Here is a 13,551-nt window from a genome sequence, read left to right as displayed (position 1 = left end):
AGTGTCATTTAGAAACAGTAATTTTTACGCTTATGAAGTGTTTAAATGTTTCCATTAGTCAAACTTAACAAAACTTTTCTTGAATATTATTTTCAAGCATCTCACCTTAAGGAGGCTGTTTTTTTAAAATGTTTTGTTTAAATCTGATTGGTTGCTGTAAAGTAAAGAGAAACATTGTTGCCAGTTCATATGTAAACGTTACCATGGTTACCATCTCTTCTCCTCCACCACAGAATCTGTTGATAGATAATCCAAATTAATCAGATTATCCAAATTAATCACATAATCCAAATTAATCACATAATCCAAATTAATCAGATTATCCAAATTAATCACATAATCCAAATTAATCACATAATCCAAATTAATCACATAATCCAAATTAATCAGATTATCCAAATTAATCAGATAATCCAAATTAATCACATAATCCAAATTAATCACAAAATCCAAATGAATCAGATTATCCAAATTAATCAGATTATCCAAATTAATCAGATAATCCAAATTAATCAGATAATCCAAATTAATCAGATTATCCAAATTAATCAGATAATCCAAATTAATCAGATTATCCAAATTAATCACATAATCCAAATGAATCAGATTATCCAAATTAATCAGATTATCCAAATTAATCACATAATCCAAATTAATCAGATTATCCAAATTAATCACATAATCCAAATGAATCAGATTATCCAAATTAATCAGATTATCCAAATTAATCAGATAATCCAAATTAATCAGATAATCCAAATTAATCACATAATCCAAATTAATCAGATTATCCAAATTAATCACATAATCCAAATGAATCAGATTATCCAAATTAATCACATAATCCAAATGAATCAGATAATCCAAATTAATCAGATAATCCAAATTAATCAGATAATCCAAATTAATCAGATAATCCAAATTAATCAGATTATCCAAATTAATCAGATAATCCAAATTAATCAGATAATCCAAATGAATCAGATTATCCAAATTAATCAGATAATCCAAATTAATCAGATAATCCAAATTAATCAGATAATCCAAATTAATCAGATAATCCAAATTAATCAGATTATCCAAATTAATCAGATTATCCAAATTAATCACATAATCCAAATTAATCAGATTATCCAAATTAATCAGATTATCCAAATTAATCAGATAATCCAAATTAATCAGATAATCCAAATTAATCAGATAATCCAAATTAATCAGATTATCCAAATTAATCAGATAATCCAAATTAATCAGATAATCCAAATTAATCAGATAATCCAAATTAATCAGATTATCCAAATTAATCAGATAATCCAAATTAATCAGATAATCCAAATTAATCAGATAATCCAAATTAATCACATAATCCAAATTAATCAGATAATCCAAATTAATCAGATAATCCAAATTAATCACATAATCCAAATTAATCAGATAATCCAAATTAATCAGATTATCCAAATTAATCAGATAATCCAAATTAATCACATAATCCAAATTAATCAGATAATCCAAATTAATCAGATAATCCAAATTAATCAGATTATCCAAATTAATCAGATAATCCAAATTAATCAGATTATCCAAATTAATCAGATTATCCAAATTAATCACATAATCCAAATTAATCAGATTATCCAAATTAATCACATTATCCAAATTAATCACATAATCCAAATGAATCAGATAATCCAAATTAATCAGATAATCCAAATTAATCAGATAATCCAAATTAATCAGATTATCCAAATTAATCAGATTATCCAAATTGATCAGATAATCCAAATTGATCAGATTATGTTCAGTTTAAAACATGCAGAAAAAGTTGTTATAAACGAGACAAAAATCAGACTAAGAATAATTAGCATAACAATGTGATGAAACCAGAATATAAAATTGAGATGAAATGTCTAAAACCTTCCATGAAAAGAACTGATGAAAGCAGGACAGGAAAACAGAAAATAGTATTTATATTTATATATCTAACAACAATTACAAAAATACCAGAATAAAAGCGAGGAGTGGATAAAAAACCAAAACATGACGACATCAGGAGAAAGTCAGGACAAAAGAAAGGATGAAAGTAAATAAGTAAATAAATAAATTAATTAATAAATCAGGGTTCAATCCGAAATTCAAACATCTGATGAAAATAAACAAATAAATAAAAATTACAATAAAACAAAGAGAACAAAACAAAAAGTAATCCTTGTAGCTAATTTTAGCTGAATGAAATCGTAAGGAAAATCTGATGAAAATTATTTTTTTTTAAAATGGGAGAAAAATAACAATAAATGTGATTAAAATCAGGACAAAGTCAGTATAAAATCAGGGTAAAATTGGGACATAATCCAAATAAAATTCAGAATAAAAAGAAAAAATGAATTCAGAATGAAAACAACTAACAGGTCGGGCCTTTTGTGTTGCATTTACTCCCCCTGGTGTCCGTTCCAGACACATTTTAATAAATCAGATTATTTAATACCCATTAGTGGTCTGGATGTGGATGTAATGACATCAAGATTAAATCGCTGCTGCAGGATGTTGAACTTATTTTAGCTAACACAGGAAACATTAATGATCTATTTAACGCTCTCTTCTAGAGAAACTTCATGTAATCAGTGGGTAACTTTATTAAAACATGACCAAATAATCACAGATCAACACATTTACAGGGTTTTTACTTTCATCAGATATCAAGTATTAGACATAATGAAAGCGCAAAGCGAGTTTTGACGGCCAAATCAGCAACGGTCTGCAGATCGGCACAAGACCAGGCGAAGGGGGCCGAATGAAAACAAAGGTTGTTTTTCTTCTTCTACTCTTTCTGTCATCTCAGGCAGCCGCAGCCGATAAGCCGACACCGGATCCGTTCTGCTGAACACTGACCCTTCACACGATCCCCTCCAGGCTGGGCGATAAGCCGAGAAACGTTATCCTGCTCAGACTGGGATGACAAGCAGGTCCTGAAGGAACGACGCATTTCAGGAATCCGTGGCTCGCTCGCTAACGGGCTACGCTACATGTCAGTCCATCCATCAAAGAGCCAAGTTAGGGCGGCTCTCTCAAGAAATATGATCTGCAATTTAACAGCTTATTAACAACAAACCTCATTTCAGTTTTCACACTAACTGTAAAACACTTCCACATTCCCCCCTTCCAATGTCCGAAGGTTTACCAACATACCTAAAACTAAGACAGTTGGAAAGAGAGCATGACTTTATTTTAATAATCAATTAAAAATGGGTGGTTCAAGACAAAGCAGCTAAATGTTTTCACAAATGTCATGACCATCAAACTGCCAACAATCTCCAGAAGCAATAAAATAAACACATGTATGCGTACACCCTCTTGGTGCTGGAAAATCTGGTAAGTGCGCCAAAAATAAGACAAATCAACTGTATAAAAAAGCCACTTAAACGGACAATTTAATGTTCGTTTAAGTTTAAAAAGGCATAACAATGGGCAGCGAAGATTAAATGAAGCTTCAATTCTTTTGTCTCAAGAAGGACAAACCAAAGTCAAATTCTCAGCATGTTTGAGTCACTTGACTTTCATCCCAAGTTTTTGTTGAGACACAAGATTTCCTGTCAAAGCTGCAGTCTGAAGCTTTCCTGTCCTGCAAATTAGGAGATTCTGTTGATGAGACCGGACATTAAGAACCAGTAAAGTCTCGAGTGCAAAGTAAATTCTTAGCCCATTAAGGAAGAATCCAATTCAGTCAACCTTTGGTTCATGGTGCCAAGTACCTCTATGTGTCACCAAATACTTGAATATGGTGCTCATAACACAGAGGTTGGACAACCCATTCCTCCCAGTTTCATTGACCATGATTGGTCAACAGGCCATATATGTCCACCAAGACAACAACAAAAGAAAAATGTTGGTTATTAGTTTTTAAATTGACCACTTCAGCAGAATAATGAAACCTCTTGTGCAAAATGTTACCTCAGAACTCATTTTTTGGAGTGGGATGATGTCTACATATCGGCCCTGAAATGGGAACACGTCCTCAGAATATTTTCAATTTCATTGCTCCATTTGGGCAACCAGTTGCTGGAGATTTATTGCGTGTACCCACAGCGTTTACATCAGCGACTGTCCTTGAGGCTCCGCTCTAACAGACTCAGGACTTTATTTCCCAACAGCTCTTCTTCTACTGTTGAAGGAGCTGAAAACAAATGGTTGTTAGAGGTCTCTCTGATTCAGGTTCAACGTCAAACGTTTTTAATATAAAGCAAATTAAATCCTCTTTGTTCTGACTCTGTGGTTTGTTACTCATTTGTGTCGAAAACGGCTCATATATCAAACTGAATAATGAAGCAAAGGCTGAAACTGAAACTCTATTTAGCTGATCTGGTTTTATCACTTAGTAGTGATAGGAAAAAGTCTCAGAAAGTTTATTCTAGTGCTGGGAATGTGACATAACCAATAAAAAGCACATAAAAATGTGTGGTTTAGAAGAAAGGTGCTACCATAGTCCACTCAGCAAGAAGCATAAAGAGACATTGATTTCATCCCAAAACACAGTTTGAATTGATCCTTTTCTAATTCTGCCGCATTGCAGACGTCAACGTGTTTATTGTGTTTTATTGTAGGACAGACAAACATAACGGGAGGAAGATTAAACGCGGTTTACAAAGGCTCGAGTCGGCCTTGGTGAGCGAACGCTTTGCAGAAACATGTGTTGCTGCAGTTATAGCAACAAATATTTGAGGAAATATCTTCCAGCTTTCCACATCTAAACTGAATGTACTGCCCAGTTTTTTGTGTGTGAAACAGCTCAAGCTCAGTTATTCAGTACTGGGAGCAAATTGAAAGTCCAAGTTTGAATTCTCACCAGGGATTCAGGTCTGGGCTTTGACTGGGCCGTTCTAACATGAATAAGCTTTGATGCTATATGTAATTAGCTGTGTCCATTTCTGATTACCAGTATGAATCCAGCTGCTTTTCCATTAAACATAAAATTGTGTAAATTGAAATGATAAAAATAAATTGGCTTAATGGAAACATGTCAGATTTGAGAAAAATGTCAGTTTTTTGATAAAAAGGTTTTGCAATAGGATGAGTTTCCAGCCATGATATATTTCTCAAAACACTTATTTCACATCACACAAATCACATAAACAACAGGATGTTACTACTGATGGAAAAGACAAAGAAGACGACAGGAAGTGGTCCATTGCAAAACTGTAAAATCTCTGAAAATAATCTTTTTTCTTCCACTTTATATCTACACTCCTAAAATCAATGGTGATGCAGCTCATTGGTACATGCAAATCTAAAACTACACCTCCATCAATCAAATGGATTACCTGACATTATCATGCATCAACACTTCTCATCTGTCTTCACATCCATTTTTTGGAGCAAAGCCTTTAAGGCAACTGCTGGACCGACATGCCGGGACGCGACTCATCCATCACGTCGTCTGGGTTCGGTATTGTCTGTTACAGTAGAAACGCTTAGCAAGGCCTCAGGCGCAGTCTGTTCCTGTCAGAGGAAATCTTTATGAAACATGTTGCTTTAACGAGCCGTTTACAAATGCTGGCTGTTATTTCTGGTATAAAACAAATATTTTTTGCTTCGTGATGGAGTTTTTAGGAATACAGTAAACAGGATGGAGCCGATGTGAACATGTGAAACCCGTACAGACCGACTGAACGGCTGCAGGCCAAACTGACTCAGCTACACACACACGCACACACACACACACACACACACACACACACACACACACACACACACACACACCCACACACACAGTTATATATATTTATAGACAACAGTAGCTTCTACAAATGGATGATCGAATGGCAAAGGTCGGTAAATCTTGCAGATTCAGGTATGCAGACGCAGACAGACCGGCTGGGTCTTGCCAGCTGCAGGAGATAAATTTAGATTTAAAAGGTTTAAAGATAAGAGAAGTTTTGATGTTTCAAAGCATCAGCAAAATGGATTCTAGCTTTTCAGCAAACTGGAGTGGCCTTGATCAACAGCACTTTGGGGTTCCTGAAAGGCTCTTGAACATTTTATTAGGACCTTCACACCTCATTACATTTAATTCAGCAGTAGATCAGTTTTAAAATTACTGTATTTTACTCTGCTGTAGTGCTAACACAGCAAACCAATCTTTAACTTTTAATTTCCCAAAAACTCTGCAAAAACTCGACTTTACCTCACCAGTTATGTTTTACTGTTTAGACAAAGTTATCTCTTTGGGATCTCTGGGATAACAGAACTGAACGCTGGTCCGCCTAAAAACCTCGTTCTGAAGCAACTGTGGTTCAGTTTGATTACATATGTGAACTCCCAGTGGACCAGCGACTGATCCAAAAGCAGGAAGTGGACTACAGCACAAGGCATTCTGGGTAAATACAACCAAAATAAACACGGTAGTATCGCATTAGCGGGAGAAATGCTTCATGGTTTTTTACTCCAGACATAACAGAAATCTTACAACTGCTAAAATCTTACATTATTCCATTTTTCAAAGAAGGAAGTTGCACCTTCTGTTTCTTCAGTGGTTCTTGGTGCAGTGCCCCCTCAGGCAAGGAGGGGAACAGCTTGTTCTAAATTTTTGGTTTAATTTACAATTCAGTGTGAAAGAGAATGTAAACATTGCAGCTGAAGCTTGAAATAATAAATAAATAAAAATAAAACAGTTTTAGCTTTTAAACTCTAATCATACTTTTAGTATCTGAAGTGATGAGATAATAAAGCTCTGCTAAGGAAATCAATCATTACCAGCATTCATGTTCAGACTTGTGGGTGTATTGAAACGTTTCCGTGTTTGTGTGTGTGTGTGTGTGTGTGTGTGTGTGTGTGTGTGTGTGTGTGTGTTGATCAGAAGGCTAGCGTGCCATTTGTGACTCTGTGGCTTTCAATGGGCTCAGCAGGTTAACTCTGGTATTAAGAGCATCACTGTGGGGGTGGAGCTCCCTGCTGGACCACCCATGTTAAACACGCCACCGTTAGCTGGGATTAAAGTTTCCAGAATCCACGGCGGTGGTCCAAATAGATCACAAAGCCTGCCAGAAAACACATTGACACTGTCTTATGAGCTTAAAACAAGTGGTTACTCTTTCTTTAAATCATCTTTACCACTAAAACCTTTAATGTTTCAGGCCCTTAAGATATTTTCACAAGTATTTGAGTGAAACTGGTGATTAAGCTTCTGATTTAGGTGATTTTCTTCTGTCTGCATCTCTTGCAAGCTTGGTAACATTTGAATGTACAGCTGATCTTTGAGAAAGGCTAAATAAATTCACATGCCAGAGGCAACCGAATGGTCTCAAGAAGAGCTAAACACGCAGAAGAAGAGGAAGAAACTGGGAGAGTAAAGATGCATCGGTAAAATGAAACTTGTTTGAATACAAATGTAGAGAGGAAAGACCGCTCATTATTTGGTTGGCTAGCAACCATCTGCTGAGTGACTGACGCAGCAGCAGTTTTAAGTTTTCCCACTGTGCCTAATAACCGTTTAAAAACAACGTTGTGGAGAGAAAACCGGCTAAACAGGAAAGATCATGACAGTTTGGTAGCATTTCAAATATTTTAAATGAAAAAAAAACAAACAAACAAATCAATCGTTATCGATATGGACTGATGTGAGAAACACTTATATCGCAATATGTTTTTACAGCAATATCGTCCAGCACTAAATGCACCAATATGGAAATTTGGGCCCATATCCAAAATAAACAAAACACAAAACTGACTCTTTTCTCCTCAGTATTCCAACTTTTCATATTAGGATTGAGAATATCGCCTCAAAATGTGACTTTTTATTCTCAGAAGTTTGGATTTTGTCTCATAATTTTAACCTTTTTTTTTTTTTTTTACTTAGAATTCGACAAATTAAAAAAAAGGCATATTTATTTTCTTCCAGTGGCCTCAATCCTCTTCCATAATTAGTATAATGAACGTCCATGCAAAATAAATTAAAAATAAAAAATCCAAATTGAGCATCCAGATTTGCTGTGCAAACTGCCTTAGAGCCTGAATCAATTAGAGAAAAATCAGCTAAAAACTCAAGTTTGGCATCCAAACAATGCAGCTGTATGTTGTACAATCGTTACATCATGGAAAAAACAATTGAAAGCCGCAGACAGAAATTATGAACATATGGTAATTTCTGAACAGAACTGTTGATAGTTTTACTCTGGAAACAATAAATGCTTGTTTCATACAGATTTAAATGTCTTTAAAACAGTGTGTTGTATTTTTTGGACTCTGTGTATGAAGAATATCACCTTTCATAGTTAAAAAAGGCAAATCTATCACATATCTCTTTTACTCCAAGAGAGCCCAACTACATCAGAATCACTAAATAAATATCTGTAAACATATTTTAAGTGCAATCATATCATTTCCAAAAGGAACATCTGTCTTTTTAAAGCTGCTTTTGAAGTATTGCAAACACATGCAGCATTCTAAAGTAAATCAGTGAACTGATTAAGATCTGAGACTCAAAACACTTTAAAATCCTGCTTTGTTCAACTTTTTTAAAATGGAGAAAAACAAAACCAGATGTTCACTGGAATTAGAGATATAATTTATCATGCGAGTGAATCAGCCATCCTTTATGTAAAGCATGTTTCTTTTCGACTTCATTCAGTGTTCAAAGGAACTACTTTACTCTCAGTTGTGAAACAGAAACAATTCAGTGCGATAGCTGCAACTTTGTTGACTCAGTGGTGATATTTTTGCCTCCCTGCCTGACAGAGAGACTAAAACAAGCTCAAAGAGAAGCTGAGAGGAGAGTACCTTTCTACTCCGCCGCCGCTGACCTTTCACCTGCACACTCTTTAAATCCAGCAGCAGGCATCCCAGCAGCAGGTACCATCTGACATGGTGGAGCATGACTGCAGGAGACGGTGCAGGTCGGCCAGCTGCTCAGCTTTGTACCACCAGCCTGCAGAGGAGGCTGATCCAGCTGTCAGCAGGCACACCCACACAACCACAGCCACACACCCCACACCTGACGACACGGCTTACAGGAATAATAGCCCTTACAGCGGCGCACAAAACACCACAGAGACCTGAATAAAAATGGTTTGAGACATGCATGTGGCTCTAATCTCTGTTTTGTTGATTGTTTGTGTACAAGCTAGCATTAGCTTCACAGTGCAGCTGGCTAGTAAATTTTAAAAAAGTAATTTAATAAAGTTACAGCTAAGGGACTGTAAATGATCCAGCCATTCATCACGTAGCTATCAGTTAGCATAAGAAAGTGAGAAACCAAATTGCCTCTTATAACTGCTGGATTAGCATGATTAGCAAAGCAGCACAGCTAGCTGCTAGAGAGCGTTTGGAAATTAGCAGCTAACATTCAGATGAGCACTTAATAAAACTGTGACTGCTAATGATCCAAACTTTGACTTTCACCATGTGGCTGTCAGTTAGTTAGCGCTGCATAATCTGGGTTAGCATGGTTAGCATTGCAGCACAGCTAGCTAACATTGGAAAATTAGCAGCTAAAATTCACACAAGCACTTTATAGAACAAAATGAAACGAAGCTATCATGAAAAATGCCCAAATTTGAAAAGCCTTTTATGGAATCCAATCAATACCAAACTGATGCACTGAGAATCACAACACTTTGAAGTTTTAGGTGCAGAATTCAAAAAAGTCAAAGTATGAAAAAACTAAGACTGCTAAAAAAACCTAATACAAACTTTTTGTCTAGTAAAACCTGGGAAACACACTGTAAAAATGCACTAAAGCTAACTGACTAAGACAAACAGTTCAGTGAGGGAATCCCCACCGCATCCAAACATGAATGGATTCTTTTTTTTTTTTTTTTTTGTTTCTCCGGAAGATTAAAACAGATTTCAGAAGTGGGTAAACCCACAGAGCCGGGCCTGAACGAATGAACCGCAGCTGAGAGAACATTGAGGAGGAACATTTCCTCCACAGAACTGATTTACTGCGGGTTCCACGCCTTCGGAGGAAACCTCGCCTCGTGTTTATTGGCCAGAGAAGAGAAGCAGTCGGGCGTAAACAGCAACAGAAATTAACGGCACCAAAGGGAGTTCAGCTCTGGATGAAAAGCACCTCTGGACTTTTGCTTCGATGAGACGTTGAGTCAGGATTTCTGTCCTTGAGGAAATACGTTTGGGACTCTGGTGCCTGGTGTCATCACCTGACAATCGGCCGTGCCTGATTTATCATCGCTGCACAGAAAACCCCCCTCGTCTTTAAATTACATATTGGAGGAAAATTATTACTTTGAGGGATCTGGAACTTCTCATGCTGAGAAGACACTCCAGTGACAAAGATGAGAAAACAAGCGGAGGAAGATATCTGCTTTTCCTGTTTCCATTCTCTCCAAATCCCAGATCTCCTCCCTGTCTTTCATCCAAGCCTTTCTGCTTTTAACAACACATTTCCCACTGTGCTGTTTGACTTTAGGGCCTCATTTCTCCTCTTTAATTATTTCATATTGGAGGGAGTCCTAAACCTCATCAGCAGATGAAAAATTACAGCTGAATCCCTTTTAAAGCGCATGAAAGTAACGCCTTTACACATAACTGCCTTTATTAAAAAATAAAAAACATTCATTTTCTCTTTTTTAGCAAAACATGAAGCCCATTTATTAAGTGACAGCTTCTAATTTGTGAATGTGTAGCTGGGAATGATGTGTGGTTCCTCTTTGAAGCCAAAACCCCAATATGGAGCAACTGTTTACATTTATGCTGTGAACCCGTCGCATGTCATCGTTTACATCCAGAGATTTCACGCTAGCGCTCAATGCTGGATGCCAAAATGACGATACTTTACCTGCTATCTGGAGCCGCGCTGCCGCGGTAGAACAACTAAATGAAACCTGGAGATGTAGGAATTACTGATTCAGTGCAGTGTGCCGCAGCAAAGTGGAAAATAATGAAGAAAAAACGTTAAAGATAAACTCAAAACCACTTTTTTCTTGGTCTCTAAGCTAAGTTGGCTAACTCAGCTAAGGCTTCGCTACACGCAGACAGCAACCGACAACAACATCACTTTATGTTTCAGGATTCAACACACAAAAAAAACAAACATTTCCCACACAAAGAAAAGAACATTCAGTCCATTACTGTTTTAGGTTTTCAGGCTTGATATTTACTTTGTGATAATTAATAAATGATAGCTGTGGCTGATTAGCTACCGCTGCAATTAGATAAGCAAACACAGTGGTGATTGATTATCTAATTTAAACACCTGGTCTACTGATGATCTGTCAGAGTTTGTGTTGAGGTTGGTTTCTGTTATTTTTAACTGAACTAAAACACCAAATTCCACTTCACATCTTCATGTTAGTGTGTCATAGTCAAGCTAGCATAACTAGCATGACTTTGTTAACTAGTTGTAGTGTTGACAATTAGCATCTAAGCACTGCGTTACTTTTCCTTTATACATCAGAGGTAAATTTCAAATTTCGCACATTATTCTGAAAACTTAACACACAAACAATGCTAGTCATTGTTAGCAAATAGCTTTTGGTTCTCGTATAAGAAAACGGAGGCAGGAAAATGCGCATCAACTCGTCTACATGTTTATAACCTGTGATGCCAAACATCACAGCAGGAGGTAAAGATATTCATATTTGGGGAACATTTCCAGATGACAAAAGAAGCTACATTTATCTCTCCAGACAATAATACAGAAGCATAAACATCATGGGAATGTACGGATTTTAAAGATCAGCAGGTCTTGAAATGAAAGGTGCGACTCAACACGAGAACAAAAACATCTTAAGGAGATTCTGGCTGGAACTGGTAGGAGAACGTCATTATCCACAGTAAAACTTGCTGTAATGTGTACACTTGACTTTTCCAGCAGCCATTGTATTGTGCATACAGCAGTAAAACCAGCTGAGCAAATATGCTGGAACTCCACTTGGGTTACTAGGTAACTGGGCTGGGCTTGACTGAGGTTGCTAGGTGATGGCGTGGTGCGACTCAACAATCAGAGGGTTTTGTAATCTGCTCGTTTTCCAGACACTAAAAAACAGCCGGGTGTTTTTTAATAAGAGCTTCGGCTGTTTTTACAGGCAGCAGAAGGCAAAATGAAAAGATAAAAATGTGAATTTAACATTCAAAAATACTTTATTGATCCCAATGAGAAATTAAATGTTGTTGTGGGCCAATAGTTCAGATTCTTCAAAGTGTTCTTGCAGGTATTAATGGCTGTCAGCAGGACAGATCTCCTGTAGCAGTGTGTTTGACAGCGAATCTGAAAAAGCCTCTGACTGAAGATACTCAGATTCATGAAGTGGATGGTTAGGGTTGTCCATAATTTTTCTGATTTTATGAGAAATCCTTCTATGCATAATCACTGTGGAACATCTGGAGATGATTTTGGATTTTGCCTTTTTTTTAAAGCGGTTTTGCAAAAGAAAAAAAAAAAAAAAAGCTAATTTCCTCCAAAAAGACAGGAATTAAAGTTTTAAAAAGAGACAAAATCTCAATGAAAGTACCGAGCTACTGCGTCATGCTGCCACCCAGAGCGCCACGATTCTAGAATTGCGAAATCTGTCCACTTTAAATCGTCTGAAAATGAGGAAATAAATGGTTATTTTTTGTGCAAAGTCTCAATGACAAACCCTCCACACTTAATGATAGATGTTTTTAGCGCTTCCTCTCTAATTTGGCCTCTCTTGACACTTGATGTTGCCAACAGGAGCCTCCCTGGAGACACAAAGCAACAACATTTGGTTGTGAAGAGATGTGGAAGCGGGAACCGGATGCCCACAGGCGTGTGGATCCAAACCGACACATTTAAAGCTGCTTTACGGATCAAGTGCGTTTACACAATGGAGCACTCTGACAAATTGGTGAAGTTTGAGGGAAAACAAGCTTTTATTTTGCATGACAAAATAACTAGCAGTGACTTTGGGAACCCAGATATGGACGCTCCGTCCCTGTTGAGGCAGAAACAGACGCCAATGCCGGCATGTTGCGACGAGAAATCGATATCTACCAATTATCCATGCGCTTTTTAACAAGCATAAAGATGTAAATTCAAACCAGCTTTGCTTGTCTTTTGTTTCTGAGTATTGGTCTATCACTTCGTCAAACATCTGGCGAGTCTGGAAACCTGATTCCCTCTGAAAATGAAGTCATTTAATCAGCTATATTTAGTTTGGTTTAAGAGATTTGGCTGCAGTGTGTTGAACAAAACCATGTGTGATTTATGAAAGGCTTGTTCTCGACACAGATCGGATCAAATTCTTCATCCTCGGCATTAAACCAGGCTGAGGTCTCAACATTGTCTTCAAAATGTATTAAACCTGATTATAAATTGTTTTCAAATTAATTCTGCTGCCTCAACAGTTTCCATCCTCAGCTTAATCCTCATTAGTTTGAGCTTTTGAGGATTTATTGTTATGATTAAATATTATTACTTTTAGATTTGTATTATTTTTTTTATCTTTTACTATTTCATGATTTTTTTCTATTTTATGATTTTTGTCTTTACTGTTATTTTTATTTTTAGTGTTTTTATTGTAAGTTCTATTTATTAATTTCACTTCTTTACTTTTAGTGTCTTCTTGTTATTTTTCTGTA

The 13,551-nt window shown here is 36.4% G+C and overlaps 1 protein-coding gene across 2 annotated transcripts in view; it reads right to left on the bottom strand.

The window, feature by feature from the left end:
• Positions 1-13,551, bottom strand: part of si:ch211-196i2.1 (collagen alpha-1(I) chain) — a 64,644-nt gene that overhangs the window by 31,707 nt on the left and 19,386 nt on the right. The window contains exon 1 of one of the 2 annotated variants that reach the window (XM_055040519.1): positions 8,770-8,870. The exons of the other annotated variant lie outside the window; for it this stretch is intronic. Coding sequence (XP_054896494.1) covers positions 8,770-8,865 — 96 coding nt within the window. The 5' untranslated portion in view covers positions 8,866-8,870. Of the gene's footprint in view, positions 1-8,769; positions 8,871-13,551 lie in introns of those variants that run through there. 2 annotated transcript variants of the gene reach the window in all.

The sequence above is a fragment of the Poeciliopsis prolifica genome, unplaced genomic scaffold, assembly GCF_027474105.1.
Source record: "Poeciliopsis prolifica strain line A6 unplaced genomic scaffold, Auburn_PproV2 SCAFFOLD015, whole genome shotgun sequence".
Taxonomy (NCBI): Eukaryota; Metazoa; Chordata; class Actinopteri; order Cyprinodontiformes; family Poeciliidae; genus Poeciliopsis; species Poeciliopsis prolifica.
This window is presented reverse-complemented; position numbering and strand designations above follow the sequence as displayed.